This window comes from Stegostoma tigrinum, chromosome 4 (assembly GCF_030684315.1).
Source record: "Stegostoma tigrinum isolate sSteTig4 chromosome 4, sSteTig4.hap1, whole genome shotgun sequence".
NCBI classification, from domain to species: domain Eukaryota; kingdom Metazoa; phylum Chordata; class Chondrichthyes; order Orectolobiformes; family Stegostomatidae; genus Stegostoma; species Stegostoma tigrinum.
The window spans coordinates 81,504,374-81,519,872 of record NC_081357.1 but is presented as its reverse complement, the minus strand read 5'-3'; the positions used below and the strand labels follow the sequence as shown (position 1 = coordinate 81,519,872).

The following is a 15,499-nucleotide window of genomic DNA, read 5'->3' as shown; positions in this document are numbered from 1 at the left end:
TTGTATTAAAACAAACATGGGCAGGAATTAAGAAATGTTGTTGAACATACAGAAACTTGAGGGTTCAGGTGCATAATTCTTTTAAATTTGTGTCACAGGTAGATAGGATGATGAAGAAGGCATTTAGCACACTTGCCTTCATTGCTCGGGCCTCTGAGTATAAGAGTTGGGACATTATGCTGAGGTCGTACAGGTCATCGATCAGGCCTCTTCTGGAATACTGTGTGCTGTTCCGGTCACCTTGTTATAGGAAGAATATTTTTAAATTGGAGAAGGTTCAGAAAAGATTTACCAGGGTGTTGCCAGGACAGAAGGGTTTGGGTTATAAAAATAGGCTGGATATTGGATATTTTCATTGGAATGTAGGAAGTTGAGGGGTGGCATAAATAGAGGTTTACAAAATCACGAAGGGCATAGATAAGGTGAATAGCAAAGGTCTTTTCCCTTAATGGGCGAATTCTAAACTAGGCGGCATATTTTTAAGGTGAGAGGAGAAATATTTAGAAAGGAAATAAGGGGCAACTTTTTTATGGGCTGCTAGAGTAGGAAGTGGATGCAGGTACAGTTACATGATAAGTAGACGGCTGGGAAAGATTGATATCTCAAATCAGACCAGACAGCAACAGGAAAAGCTACACCTGAAGAAGTAATAAAAGCTCTTTATGCTTTTATTGGGGTGTTAGTTTTAAATGCGTACCAGTAATTGTACTTTTACCAACGATCAGTATGGATATTCAAAGAACTGTAAGTATGGCAACTAAAAAGAAGAATTATTCAAATGCATAAATATTGTCTAAGTTTTCAATGAACCTTTGGTGAATCGCCTGCACTCAGTTTTGAATGATTTACATTAAACCTGACTTACAGTCGAGTATGACAACATGAACAAAGGCATTTCCACTGAGCAGACAAACTTAGGTCAAGATGTAAAGTATTCAGAGAGACAGAGAGAAACATTTCCCTAAAATTACCAACACAGTAAAGTATACTCCAGCATCTGCAGTTCCCATTATCACTAACACAGTAAAGTTTGTTCATTTTAAAGACAAAGAGGTGGCCTTAAAAAATAACAGGGAAGGCAGAAAGAACATGTTTCAACTCCCCCAGTCAGTGTGGTGAGAAGGAAACACAGGCATGAAAACTGTCTCACTAAGCAGGTCAAATACTATTCTTGCAACAGGAAGGGTCACTTCAAAATCGTGTGTAGCAACAAGAATTTGGTATAGAATAAATTAAAAAGAAGATCTCAAAGATAACAAGATCAATGAAATAGAAGACGCGATTGCTTTACTTGGCAAGATCTAGGTGCTCAGTGGAAGTGACTGCAATGCTGATAATGATTTATAGAATAGCAGAACTGGAAAGCGATGAAATTTAACCATGACATTCAGAGAGAAATTTCCACAGATGTTCACAGGACTAGAAAAGCTGAAGACAGCACACCACAGCACTTTACATCTTGAAATTAAGCCAATGTGTCTGTCTTCACCCAGAAAAGATCCACATTCAATACTGACAAAAATTGAGGAGAAGACGAATCTGTGTTGAAGGAAGGGGTTATTTCACTGCACCAGAACCAATATTTAGCCATCAAGCATGGTCACAGTACCAAAACTCAACAAATCTATAATACAGTGGATAGATGTTACACAGCGGGACAAGACAGTTGGCCGCAAGATCTGTGGAGAATAACTTAACAAAACTAGGGAAGACTTTACTCTTCATGAAGCTACATACAAATAGTGATTTTTGGCAACTAATGCTCAATTATGAGTCTAAGTTACTCACAACCTTCCTTACACCATTTGGAAGGTTTTATTTCAACATATTACACTCTGATGTCACATGAGCACCAGAAATCTTCCAGAGAATAACGTCGAGCAAACCTATAAGGACTGAATAGATTTGTATGTCACATGAATGATGTCTGAATCCATGAGTGCACTGAGAAAGAACATGACACTAGAATGTGAGCTGTACTGCAATGCCTATAGGAAGCATGTCTTAATATTTAACAACAAATGTATATTCTCACTGCCTCTTGTCAAATTCCTCAGGCATTTGGATGTTTTCACTGTCAGAACTGATCCAGAAAAGACTGGAGTTAGTAAGGAGTTTTCATCACAACAGTTCTGGTCACCGCATTATAAGAAGGATGTGGAAGCTTTGGAAAGGGTGCAGAGGAGATTTACTAGGATGTTGCCTGGTATGGAGGGAAGGTCTTACGAGGAAAGGCTGAGGGACTTGAGGCTGTTTTCATTAGAGAGAAGAAGGTTGAGAGGTGACTTAATTGAAACATATAAAATAATCAGAGGGTTAGATAGGGTGGATAGGGAGAGCCTTTTTCCTAGGATGGGGACGGCGAGCACGAGGGGGCATAGCTTTAAATTGAGGGGTGAAAGATATAGGACAGATGTCAGAGGTAGTTTCTTTACTCAGAAAGTAGTAAGGGAATGGAACGCTTTGCCTGCAACAGGAGTAGATTCGCCAACTTTAGGTACATTTAAGTCGTCATTGGACAAGCATATGGATGTACATGGAATAGTGTAGGTTAGATGGGCTTGAGATCGGTATGACAGGTCGGCACAACATTGAGGGCCGAAGGGCCTGTACTGTGCTGTAATGTTCTATGTTCTAACATGTTGCATTCCAAAGATTCAATGGAAAGATAACCAAATCAGAAAGATCTTTGTGAACCTAACTGTTGTCAACAAGCATCAAGACAATATACAGGGCAGGGAGGAAATTTCAGTTTTCTATGTTCCGGAGCTAAACAGTATCATTGTTGATAATAAGTTGATAGGTCTGAGAGCTGTAATCTTTCCGATACATGTCCTTGGAAAGTCTAGGCCAGTCTACGACAGAACAGGTAATACTGGACAATTCAGAGCCTTCCATTTCTGGTTGCAGCAGCCGCACGAGCGGGAGCTTGGACCAGGGGCCTGTCGGGAAGTCGGTGAGTCAGAGATTTTAAATCTTTAAAAAGCTTACCTCGAGCGTCAGAGCCTTCCATTTCTGGTTGCACCAGCAGCACCTCGAAACAGAGGTTTCTGGGAAGGGAGGGACTTTTTTTTCATCCCTCAGCTATATAAGTGATTGTTGTGTAAACTCGAGACCCTACACTTGTAGGGCCTCCCACCTATCCACCTCCTCTAACCTTATACACCAGGGACAAATCAAGGTAAGCTTCTCTTTGTTTTTAACTTTCTGTTTAGGGGATTAGCAGGGATGGCAGTGCAGGTAGAGGAATGTTCCTCCTGCATGATATATGAGGTGAGGGGCGCCATTAGTGTCCATTCCAAATACGTCTGCAGGAAGTGCACCCGACTCTTGCTCCTCCAAGACCGCGTTAGGGAACTGGAGCAGGAGCTGGATGAACTTCGGACCATTCGGGAGGCAGAGTCAGGGAAGTAGTTACTCCTAAGCGTGAAGAAAGCTGGGTTACTGTTAGAAGGGGGGAAAAGCAGTCAGTGCAGGGATCCCCTGTGGTCGTTCCCCTGAAAAATAAGTATACCATTTTGGATACTGTTGTGGGGGATGACTTACCAGGGGCATGCAGTAGGGTGCAGGCCTCTGGCACACAGTCTGTCCCTCTTGCACAGAAGGGAAAGGGGGATAGGAAGACAGTGATAGTCATTGGGACTCAATAGTTAGAGGGACTGATAGAAGGTTTGCCGGGAATGAAAGAAACTCATGGTTGGTTTGTTGCCTCCCAGGTGCCAGGGTCCATGATGTCTTGGATCGTGTCTTTGGGGTCCTGAAGGCACAGGGTGACCAGCCCCAAGTCGTGGTCCATATAGGCACCAACGACATAGGTAGAAAGAGGGATAGGGATGTCAGGCAGGATTTCAGGGAGCTAGCATGGAAGCTGAGAGCTAGAACAGAGTGGTTATCTCTGGTTTGTTACCCATGCCATGTGATAGCAAGGCAAAGAACAGGGAGAGATTTCAGCTGAACACGTGGCTGCAGGGATGGTGCAGGAGGGAGGGCTTCAGATTCATGGACAATTGGGGCTCATTCTGAGGAAGATGGGACCTGTACAAACAGGACGGTCTCCACTTGAACCAGAGGGGCACTAATATCCTGGGTGGGAAATTTGCTAGTGTTATTCGGGTGGATTTAAACTAGCTCAGAATGGGGATGGGAAACTGAGGTGTAGTCCTAGTACACAGGAGGATGAGCGTAGGGAGGACATGGACAGAACCTCACTGTCACAGGAGTGTGCTGGCAGACAGCAAGCTGGATTGAAGTGTGTCTACTTTAACGCCAGGAGTATCCGGAATAAGGTAGGTGAGCTTGCAGCTTGGATAGGTACCTGGGGCTTCGATGTTGTGGCCATTTCGGAGACATGGCTCAAGCAGGGTCAGGAATGGGATGTTGCAGGTTCCAGGGTTTAGATCTTTCTTTAAGGTCAGGGAAGGTGGTAAAAGAGGGGGAGGTGTGGCTGTGTTGGTCAAGGACAGTATAACGGTGGCTGAAAGAACTTTTGATGAGGACTCGTCTACTGAGGTTGCCGAGGAAGGTTTATCGACTGAGTCAGTATGGGTGGAAGTTAGGAACAGCAAGGGAGCAGTCACCTCATTGGGGGTTTTCTACAGACCCCCAAATAGCAGTAGGGAGATCGAAGGACTCATAGGCCGGCAGATTGTTGAAAAGCGCAAACGTAGCAAGGTTGTTGTTCATGGGTGACTTCAACTTTCCCAATATTGATTGGGACCTCCTTAGTGCAGATGGTTTGGATGGAGCCGTTTTTGTCAGGTGTGTTCAGGAGGGTTTCCTTACTCAGTATGTGGACAGGCCGATGAGGGGGGAGGCCATTTTGGATTTGGTGCTCGGCAATGAGCCAGTACAGGTGTCAGATCGCGTGGTGGGAGAACACTTTGGCAACACCACAACAGCCTCACACTTACCATAGCCACGGAAAGGGAAAGGAGCAGTTACCAAGGGAAGATATTTAACTGGGGAAAAGGAAACTATGATGCTATCAGGCAGGAGTTGAGAAGTACAGATTGGGAGCAATTGTTCCACAGAAAGGGCACAACAGGCATGTGGAGACTGTTTAAGGAGCAGTTGTTGTGAGTGCTGCATAAATTTGTTCCTCTGACGCAGGTAAGAAGGGTTAAGATTAAGGAGCCTTGCATGATGGGAACAGAGGTGTTTCTCGTCAAAAAGAAAAAGGCAGTTCACGTAAGGTGGAAGAAGCAAGGGTCTAGCACAGCTTTAGAGGATTACCGGCCTTGCTCGAAAGGAGCTCAAGAGTGGACTGAGGAGGGCCAGGAGGGGGCACGAAAAAGGCTCGACAGGAAGAATTACGGAGAACCCAAAGGCATTTTACTCATACGTGAGGAATAAGAGAATGATCAGGGAGAAGGTAGGGCCGATCATGGATAATGTAGGGAACTTGTGCATGGAGTCTGAGCAGATAGGGGAAGCCCTAAATGAGATTTTTGCTTCGGTTTTCACTAAGGAAAGGGACCTTGTTGTGAATGAGAACTTTGAGGAGCAGGAAAACAGGCTTGAGATTGAGGAAGTTGATGTGCTGGAAATTTTGGCAAACATTAAGATTGATAAGTCCCCAGGGCCAGACCAGATTTATCCTACTTTGAACTGGGAAGCTAGAAAGGAGGTTGCTAAGCCACTGGCGAAGATCTTTGCTTCCTCACTCTCCACGGGAGTCGTACTGGAAGATTGGAGGGAAGCAAATGCTGTTACTCTTTTCAAGAAAGGGAATAGGGAAATCCGTGGAAATTACAGACCAGTCAGTATTACGTCTGTGGTCAGCAAGGTTTTGGAAAGAATTCTGAGGGATAGCATTTATGACTATTTGGAAAAGCATAGCGTGATTAAAGGGAGTCAGCATGGCTTTGTGAGGGGCAGGTCATGCCTTACAAAGCTTATTGAGTTCTTTGAGGAAGTCACGAGACAGATTGACGAGGGTCGAACAGTGGATGTGGTGTACATGGACTTCAGCGAGGCATTTGATAAGGTGTCCCACGGCAGGCTCATTCATAAAGTCAGGAAGTATGAGATACAGGATGATTTGGCTGTCTGGATTCAGAGTTGGTTGGCTGACAGGAGGCAGAGAGTGGTTGTAGCTGGTAAATATTCTGCCTGGAGGTCAGTGCTGAGTGGTGTCCCGCAGGGCGCTGTTCTTGGGCCTCTGCACTTTGTAGTTTTTATAAATGACTTGGATGAGGAGGTTGAGGGGTGGGTTAGTGTGTTTGCTGATGCTACAAAGGTTTTCCAACGTCTATACATTGTCACTATTTATCTCGATGATATGCTAATAATAGCTAAGACCAATAAGGAGCACTCGGAGACCTTGGACAAAGTCGTTAGACGTTTTTCCCAGGCAGACATATGCCTTGGAAAGAAAAACATTTTGTTCTAGGTTCCTCAAATGGCCTACTCGGATCTCACAGTCAACAAGACTGGATTTTACCTAATGGAAGATAAAGTGAGGGCAATCAAAGGTGCCTCGGCTCCTGCATCTGTACTGGACCTTCCGTCTTTTCTTAGACTGGTGAACTGTTACTGAAAATTCATATCTAACCTGGTCTTCATCCTGGTACCTTTGCGTCAACTCTTAAGAAAGGGTTACCTTAGAAATGATCACAAAGCCAAATCACTGCCTTCAGAGAAGACAGGAGAAACAGTTATCATCATCTAAGGTATGAACGCACATAATCCTAAGTGAGATCTGGCACTAACATGCATTGACTCCCGATGTGTCATCAGAGTAGTATTAGCTCACAGATGGTCCAATGGAATGGAATGCCCAATAGCGTGTTCACCCAGCACTTTGGTTAATGCAGAGAGTAAATACATCCAGATAGAGAAGGGAGGTTTGGCAGTTATACATGAAGTCAGGAAGTTCAATCAATACCTGTACAGATGTAACTTTGTAATAATCATGGATCACAAACCATTGGCAGGTCTAGTTAAAGAGGACAAGACAGTGCCGCCCATAGCTTCAAGCTGAAGTCAGCAGTGGTACCTAATATTAAATGTGTTGTGTATTTACAGGTTGAAACACCGTCCAGTAGGCCAAGTAGCGAATGTGGATACATTGAGCCGCCTCCCAACTGGTAGATACACCGCCAGTGGTACCACCACTGGAACAATTCATACCGGTTTTAAATTTTCTGGACACACTTCCAGTCACAGTCTTTGGACGCAATAAGATCTGGTTCTGGCAAAACAAACAGCTGGTGGTGGTGGCAGAAACCAAAGGATCATCACAACCAGAACTGAAACATTTTTGGACCCAGAGAGGCCAGATCACAGTGTACGATGGCATATAATTATGGGGAGCAAGAATGATTGTCCCAAGCAAAGGTCGCTGCCATACTGGCTGAACGTCACCAGGGACATCCAGGGGTTTCCAAAATGAAGATGTTGGCCAGAAGTTGTGTCTGCTGGCCAGGATGAAATGCAAGCATAGCTGCATTGGTGGAGCAGTGCCCAGAGTGACAACGAGAGAGAAATTTACACCAGCGGCTTCCCCGGATTCGTGGAATGGCCAGGTAAACCCTGGATTTAGTTACACATCGACTATGCAGGTCCTTTCACGGGCTCAATGTTCTTAGTCATTCTGATAGAATTCACTCATCAAACATGGGGACGATGACAGAAAAACCCGTGTGTATCTTTTGTAATACATATAATCCCAGAAGTGTTGATCAGCATTTACCAGCAAGGAATTTGAGTATTTCTTAAACTCGAATGGTATTCCTCAAATAAGGAAAGCTCCATTATCATCCAATGGTCTGGCAGAAAGAGTAGTCCAAACTTTGAAGGCAGGCTTCGAGAAATACCCCACAGTTTCACTAGATACCAAACTGTTCCAGTTCTTATTTGATTATAGGGCCACCCATCATGTAATTACAGGGAAATTTCCTGCAGAGTTGGGGAGAAGACTCCACACCAGGTTAAATCTGGTCTTCCCACACCTGGGGGAGTGGGGGTGAAACGGCATCAGGAACATTAATGTCGGACACAAGACTCCACTAAGCAAGAGAGGCATAGAACATAGAACTGTACAGCACAGTTCAGGCCCTTTGGCCCATGATGTTGTGCCGAACTTTTACCCGAAACCTAAGGTCTGTCTAAGCTCCACCCCTACTTTACACTATCATCCATATGCCTATCCAATAGTCACTTAAATGCTTCTAATGAGGCTGACTCCACTACCCGCTCTGGCAACGCACTCCATGCCCCTATCACTCTCTCAGTAAAGAACTTATCTCCGATGTCTCCCCTATATCTACCTCCAATCACTTTAAAATCATGCCCACTTGTTATAGCTACCTCCACCCTAGGAAACAGTTTACCTCAGGGGATAAAATTTGGTGTAGGAACCATGGGAATGGCCTGGCGTGGATAAGAGGCATTGTTCGATGTGAGGTCAGGTCCAGTGGCGTATAAAGGTTTGGTTGGTGCGATGGTCCTGAACAAGCACCTAATGAAAGCTGCAGACTCACAAACAGTGTGGGAGCAAAACGTACCCGACTCCCTGACTGCCTTTCTGTGTTGCAAAACCTGCGGTTTCTCCCTCCTTATCAAGCGTTCAAACATACCTAGAAATCTGAGATGGACGTGGCTGCCTCAATGCCTTTGCCGCCTGAAGAGAAGAATGAATTTCTTCTGAGACCCTCTGGGCACAAGAGGTGAGCTATTTTACATGCCACCTATATCAGAAGCAGAGTTGGAGGAACCTGACCCAGTGCTAAAACACCCCGGGAATAGTAATTAAAAAACACAGCATAAGTCTTTGGACTCAGAATGGGAGGGATATGGTAATTGTAACAAGGTTAGCCAGGTGGACCTCATAGGATATAAGTTTCCTGATTGGATTTGTTAATTTGGTCCAATCAGGAGTCGTTGGCTGACAGATATAAACAAGAGTGTCAGCGGTTCTGTTCACTCTGAGCAAGCAGGATCAGTATTAAAGACTTTCCATGTAGATATAAAAGGATGGTCACCTCCTGGAATGTGTCTATGTGCAGGAGGTCTGGAGGGGGATGCAGTGGTATTTGTTGAGGTTTATCCCGAGCAGCTCTGTGACACGGGACTCACACCGAGACCAACATCAACTGCGCCTGGAGGACAATCAATGCAGTGAAAAATGCTCTTTGGTCTGCCTGCAACTTGCTGGTCTTCCAGCTGAAAGAACTGACCCTGACTGAGTGTTGCAGGCTGGTGCACTCCAAGGTCCAGGACTATGTGCTGGGGGATGCGCTAAAGCTTGGAGCAGCTGCTGCCAAGGTGCAGTGGGGAATGGCCTCTGTATAAAACCCCTTGTCCAGAATGGGAAAAAGGGCCTGGTTGGGTAACTGAGGCAGCCGCGTCCATCTCAAATTTCTAGGTATGTTTGAACGCTTGATAAGGAGGGAGAAACAACAGGTTTTGCAACACAGAAAGGCAGTCAGGGAGCCGGGTATGTTTTGCTCCCACGCTGTTTGTGTCTGCAGCTTTCATAAGGTTCAGGACCATCGCACCAACCAAACCTTTATACGCCACTGGACCTGACCTCACATCGAACAGGGACTGTGGGAAGATGACTGCTGGAGTATTTTTCTTTGTTCTGCTTCTTTTGTTTGCTTTGTTTTTTCCTTTTAGCTGGTGTATGTACCCCCTAGGTAACCTGGGGCAGCTTGCATGACTGGGTAGGTGTATAACTGCTCTACTCACTGTCTGTTCTATGCATGCAGTATGTTGTTGTGACTCTGCGTGCATGGTCTCAATGGAGTTACTCCACGTATGTGACACTATATTGATTTTTATCCATACTCCTTGCTCATCAATATAGCTTCCAGCTGATGGTGAAGCTTAAAGAAAACCTTTACCGTGAAAGAATTGCTGAAAAATAACAATGAAATCCAGCTTGCATTTCTGTCTGATCATTCAACTCCACTTCAAAATGATATAGGTCTATACAGGCTCCTCACAGAAAGAAAATGTAAAACTCAACTTCCCCACACTCCAATTGATACTTGCATCACATATGCACATATGAGAAATAGAATGAGTAACATGCAACTAGGAGAACCAATGTGGACATGATACAAAGCTTGCTTGGACAACAGGTGAAACAGACAACACATTCACTGTTCAGCCACAGTCAAAAATGGTATCTAGTGACAGCACAGACATGCAGAAACAACATTTTTAGCTGAAACAGTCAGCAATATAGTTAAAAAGATAATTCATTTATTGAAAAATGTAGGTATGAACCTGACTGCTAAACTGAAGTGATCTGTTAATTTGTCTTCTGCACAGCAGAGGCTGAAAGATTATGGTAACACTCAAATTCTCAACCTTTTCCAAAGCATATGAGAACATATTTTGAAAGACTAATGAAAACCCCCAATGTGGTTGTCCTATTTAAAGAAAATGCTCAAGTCAGAATCCTGAGTGGGAGTTGTAATATAATGGATAGAATCAAAGTTGTAAAAAGATGAACAAATAAAGAAAGAAGAAAAGTTAAATTTGACTACAATGTTATTTTAATAAAACTGTATAGTAAGTGATAAAATGTTGTATGAAGTAGCTCTCACTTACAGCCTTGTGGCAAGATTAAGCCAAAGTTTCTGACGTAAAGTTAGTATTTTTCTTACTTCATCAACACAAGACAAACAATATTATAAATTCTTCATCAGACGCCCTTTGGGAAGAAGAATCCTAAACGAATAAGGTGTAGAGCTGGATGAACACAACAGGCCAAGCAGCATCTTGGGAGCAAGAAAGCTGACATTTTGGGACTAGACCGTTCATCAGAAATGGTGGCCGGGGGCAGGGGGGAAGAGGGATCTAAAATAAATAGGGAAAGTCGGGGAGGCGGATAGAAGATGGATAGATTACGAGGGAGTTGCAATGGGAGAGAGATCCACCGAGGTTTGTTTGGCGGGAGGACACTAACTTCTTCAGGTTAGGCATCCTTAGAAGAGGCTTTGCAGTTGGGTTAAAATTGTATCAGAGATATTAGGAACTGCAGATGCTGGAGAATCTGACATAACAAGGTGGAGAGCTGATGAACACAGCAGGCTAAGCAGCATCTTCCCCTCCCCCATTTCTGATGAAGGGTCTAGGCCCGAAACGTCGGCTTTCCTGCTCCTAAGATGCTGCTTGTGTTCATCCAGCTCTCCACCTTGTTATCTCGGATTCTCCAGCATATGCAATTCCTATTATCTCTCCTTAACATACAATATCCTTTGTGTGAAATGTTTCCTAATTTCAATCCTGGAGCATTCCTGTGCACAAATCTGCTTCTGCATACTTAGTGTGAAATGTTTCCTAATTTCAATCCTGGAGCATTCCTGTGCACAAATCTGCTTCTGCATACTTCAAAGAATACTTTATAGGTCGTAACGCACTTTAAAGTCGCTTGAGGTTGTACAACAATTGCTATAAAAATGCAAATCTTTTCGTGCATCAATTCATATGCTGTATTCTAATTTGCACACTGATATTTGTTTCGCAGTCTACCTGGCATTTGGGTTGTACTCCGTTCTACTCTAGATCCTTCTCTTTAGTTTATCTTCGATCTCTTCCCCTCTTGAATTCCTGGCTTGTACAATGCACTACCGACACAGTCTAACCCCAGTGTGCACTGAGCGGAAGTGTCGTCTAGAGCCACTCCTTACCCTGGTAGAGTGGCGTCAGGCTGTACCGGGTGCTTGGGAGTTTAGAGGTAGTGTAATCGTGGTATTCACTCATCATTTAATACGAAATAACGCCTCCTAACATACATTGAAGGTTGTATTTCTTGTGCTCTCAACCGCCGTACCTAAAAAGGAAGAAGGAGCAGGAGCTTGGCGGTGCTAGCGCCGTTCCTCCCTCTGTTTAGCGCATTTTGTTTTTGGATATTGTTGAGGCGGTTTTGTTGTTAACGCCATTTTTGTTTTGAAGGGATTTTTGAAAGCAAAATGTGTTCGGAGAAAAAAATAGTGTTGTGACCGTTTGTGATCATTATAAAATGAGTATTAGAGTGGAAAATGTCGGATGCCTTCTTTTAATTTTATGTGTTGCCCCTGAAACTGAATTGCGTTTTTATTACATGGGCTGATTCGCTCAATGGTCTCTTGTGAGTAAAAGTGAAAGTTTAAAGAGATAGCATCCGTTTATTTTTCTCTGGTTCCTTGTCTCCTTCTCTTCCAAATGTAAACTGTCTTGTCTCATTAATAGTGTATTATACAAGAACCGGGGAGGCTTTATTAAAAATCCCACTTGATTGTGTATTTTTTTTAGTATAAGCCGCAGCATATCGATTAACTACTATCTGGATCAGAAGGAACAGCATTTTCAAGCTGTAATTGATTGAAATAGTGGACATGTGCCCTACAAAGAGAAAACAGTTAAGTTTCTAAGCTTGAACAGTTGGTGTGGATGACCTTTCCTGTCCAAGTGTACTAATATAGGGAATAATAGAAATTTATACTGATTTTTAAACTGTCCACTGTCTTCAGTATACTCTGGGGAAAGTGATATTTGTTTTTGTGCTTGCTAAATGGGAGATGCTGCATACTGTTGAGTAAAGTGAGCTGATTCCTCTGCAATGAAGTTGCATTGAAATATCTTATTTTGAAAATTTGGCTGCGTCTTCTCTTACTTTCTGCTCTGGTTTTACTGATTCAATATTTGTGCTTGGCTGCTGATTTTGGCCAATGATACTTAATAAACTTTCCAACTAAATTGTCTTTAAAATGTTGATTGATAGGATATATATCCTATCAGTCTCATCATTTTATTTTGTCTTTTGTATGCTGCTGTTTGTTTGAATTCACAAAGCATCCTAAAAAAGCATCTATATTCTTGTCCTGAAAGCATTGACTTGTTGCTGAAGTCTGGTGGTTCAGTAAGTGTTTTCTTTCCAGTACTTTACCTATGTCTAGTTGTTACCTTGTGCGTCACAGGTGAGCTTAAATTAATAGTACAGCACCTATTTGGTATTGTAAAAATTATTCCAACCCACCTCCAGTGTTATTGGATACTATGTCACAGTCGATTAAAGAAGTAGTTTTAAAGGAGTGGCAATGTAGGCCAAAAAAAAATTGGAATAGACTACAGTGACTCAATGATTAGTTGTTGGGTAGGCTGTTGGGCTGCCTACGAAGGGTGGTAGATGTTTGAACTCTTGCACAAACAGCAATGAATGTAGGTTCAGTTGTTTAATTTTAAAACAGATCACTTTTTTTTAAGGGATATAGTAGGTATATTGAGTTAGGCTACAAATCAACCATGATCTCATTGAATGGTGGAAATGTCTTGAAAGTATAACCTATTCCTGTTCTTGTGTTCCTTGGAGGCATGAGTTAGGTCAAGAGTGATTGTAATTTTGATGTCATCTCAGTGCAACCCTCAGTTTGGTGTTGTTTTCTAATTGTGTGTCAATATCACCACAAGTTAGAAAAATTGATTTATTTATTGTCATATGTACCAAAATACAGGGAAAAGCTTTGTTTACGAGCAGCACAGGCAGATCATAAGCACAAGATGTACAGATTAAAAAAACATAGCATACAGTTTACGTTGCACAGGGCATGGGCTAGGTAAGATCAACATTACTTGAGGATAGAGAGCCCATTCATCAGTCTGATAACGGCTGGGAAGAAGCTCTTCCTCAACCTGCTCATACGTGTGTTCAGGCTTCTGTATGTTCTACCTGATAGGAGAGGTTGTTGGAGATTGTTACTGAGGTGCGGTGGGTCTTTGGCAGCCTTTGCATGGTAGCAAACCATGTAAATGGTTGGAAGATTGGCTTCTGTGATGGTCTGGACTGTGCATTCCACCTCTTGTAATTTTTATGCTCCTGGGCAGAGCAGTTGCCACACATCTGGCTGTTATGCACCTGGATAGTATGCTTTCAGTGGTTCATCTATAGAAGTTGCTGAGGGACCTTTACGGACATGCCAAATTCCTTGAGTCATCTGAGGAAAAAGAGGTATTGTTGTGCCTTCTTGACTGTCGCATGTCTGTAGGAAGTCCAGGACAGGTTGTCAGTGATCGTCACTCTAAGGAACTTGACGCGCTTCACCCTGTCAACCTCAGTTCTATTGATGTAGTTGGGGCAGTGTTCTCCTCTTTTCTTTCTGAAGTTAACAATCAGTTCTTTGAGTTTGCCAATGTTGAGAAAGAGATCTTTTTCATTTCACCATGTCACCAAGCTGTCTGTCTCCCTTCTGCAGTTTGATCCATTTGATTAATCGTCCCACTATGGTAGTGTCATCAGCAAACTTGTAGGCGGTGTTCATTTGGTATTTGGCAACACAGTCGTAGGTATAAAGAGAGTATAGTAGGGGGCTGAGGACACATCCTTGGGTGGCTTGAGTGTTGTGTGATATTGTGGAGGAGGTTCAGCTACTTATCTTGGATATTGCAAGAATTGGCAGATGCTGGAGTCAGTCAATATGCTGTGGAGCTGGAGGAACACAGCCAGTCAGGCAACATCAGAAGAGCAGGAAAGTCGACATTTCAGGTCGGGACCCTTTTGAGGATTGTAGAGGGGAAGGGGAAATGGGAAATAAATAGATGAAGATGAAGGAAATAAATAAGATGGACATGTTGTTTCAGGTTTAGGAGGTAGGGATGAGAGGGAGGGTTGGAAATGGGATGAGGGGAGGGTGGGGACATTTTAAAACTGGTGAATTCTATGTTGAGGCCATCGTAAAGGAATTAGTCAAGGATTTACATATAACCAGAGAAACAAGCAAGTGCAGTGGAGTTAGAGAAAATTGGATTGCAAATAAGACAACTGGAATTAGAAAGTGAACTTGAAAGGCAGGAGTTAGATGGCAAAGAGAAAGAGAACTGAAACTTTTAAAATTATGGTTACAAGAAGAGGAAAGGCGAAAAGACAGAGTTTGAATAATGGTTAAAAACTGAAGAGAAAGAAAAGGAACGAATGTTAGTTGGAAAAGATGAAGCAGTTTGAACTTTGGAAGTTGCAAATTAGAGATGATAGCCAACTTAAAATGAACAAGGTTTGGAGCAGTTGTGACTTTTCATTGGAGAAGAGAAAGTTGAGAGGAGATTTAAAAGAGGCATTCAAAATAACAAGGGCAGTGCAGATGGCGAGAAACTGTTGCCATTTAATTTAGTTGGCAAAGAAACAATTTGTACAGGAAGAATCTGTTCTGTACCACCTGGACGTGGTGGATACAAGCAAGCATGAGATACGTATGTATAATAAGAAAGAAGGTAGTGAAAAAGTGGGAAATTATAGACTGGTATTAGGGAAAATGCTAGAGTGATAAAAGATTTAATATCAGAGCATTTGGAAACAGTGACAGAGTTAGACAGTGTCAGCATGAATTTACAAAAGGGAAAACATGCTTTACAAATCTACTGGAGTTTTTTGAGGACATAACGAGTAAACTTGATACAGGAGAGCCAGTACGTGTGGTTTGTTTGAACTTTCAGAAGGTTTTCAATATTCAGTATTTAGAGAGGTAATCATGCAATATTAATGCACATGGGATTGGGATGGCGTACTGATGTG

General features: G+C 43.0%; 1 protein-coding gene and 1 long non-coding RNA gene across 10 annotated transcripts in view; one reads left to right on the top strand and one right to left on the bottom strand.

Moving 5' to 3' along the window:
• The window catches only part of LOC125452866 (uncharacterized), a 129,097-nt gene extending 117,467 nt beyond the window's left edge, over positions 1 to 11,630 (bottom strand). For 2 of the 3 annotated variants that reach the window (XR_009445696.1, XR_009445697.1), the window contains exon 1: positions 11,488 to 11,630. This is a non-coding gene — a long non-coding RNA (uncharacterized LOC125452866). The remainder of the gene's footprint in view (positions 1 to 11,487) is intronic. The other variant, XR_007247620.2, reaches the window with a different exon arrangement.
• znf512 (zinc finger protein 512) overlaps positions 11,627 to 15,499 on the top strand; it is a 64,007-nt gene continuing 60,134 nt past the window's right edge. For 2 of the 7 annotated variants that reach the window (XM_059645487.1, XM_059645482.1), the window contains exon 1: positions 11,755 to 12,085. In XM_059645487.1, coding sequence (XP_059501470.1) covers positions 12,076 to 12,085 — 10 coding nt within the window. In that variant the 5' untranslated portion in view covers positions 11,755 to 12,075. Of the gene's footprint in view, positions 11,693 to 11,753; positions 12,086 to 12,249; positions 12,356 to 15,499 lie in introns of those variants that run through there. The other 5 variants (XM_059645484.1, XM_059645483.1, XM_059645488.1 and 2 more) reach the window with 5 other exon arrangements.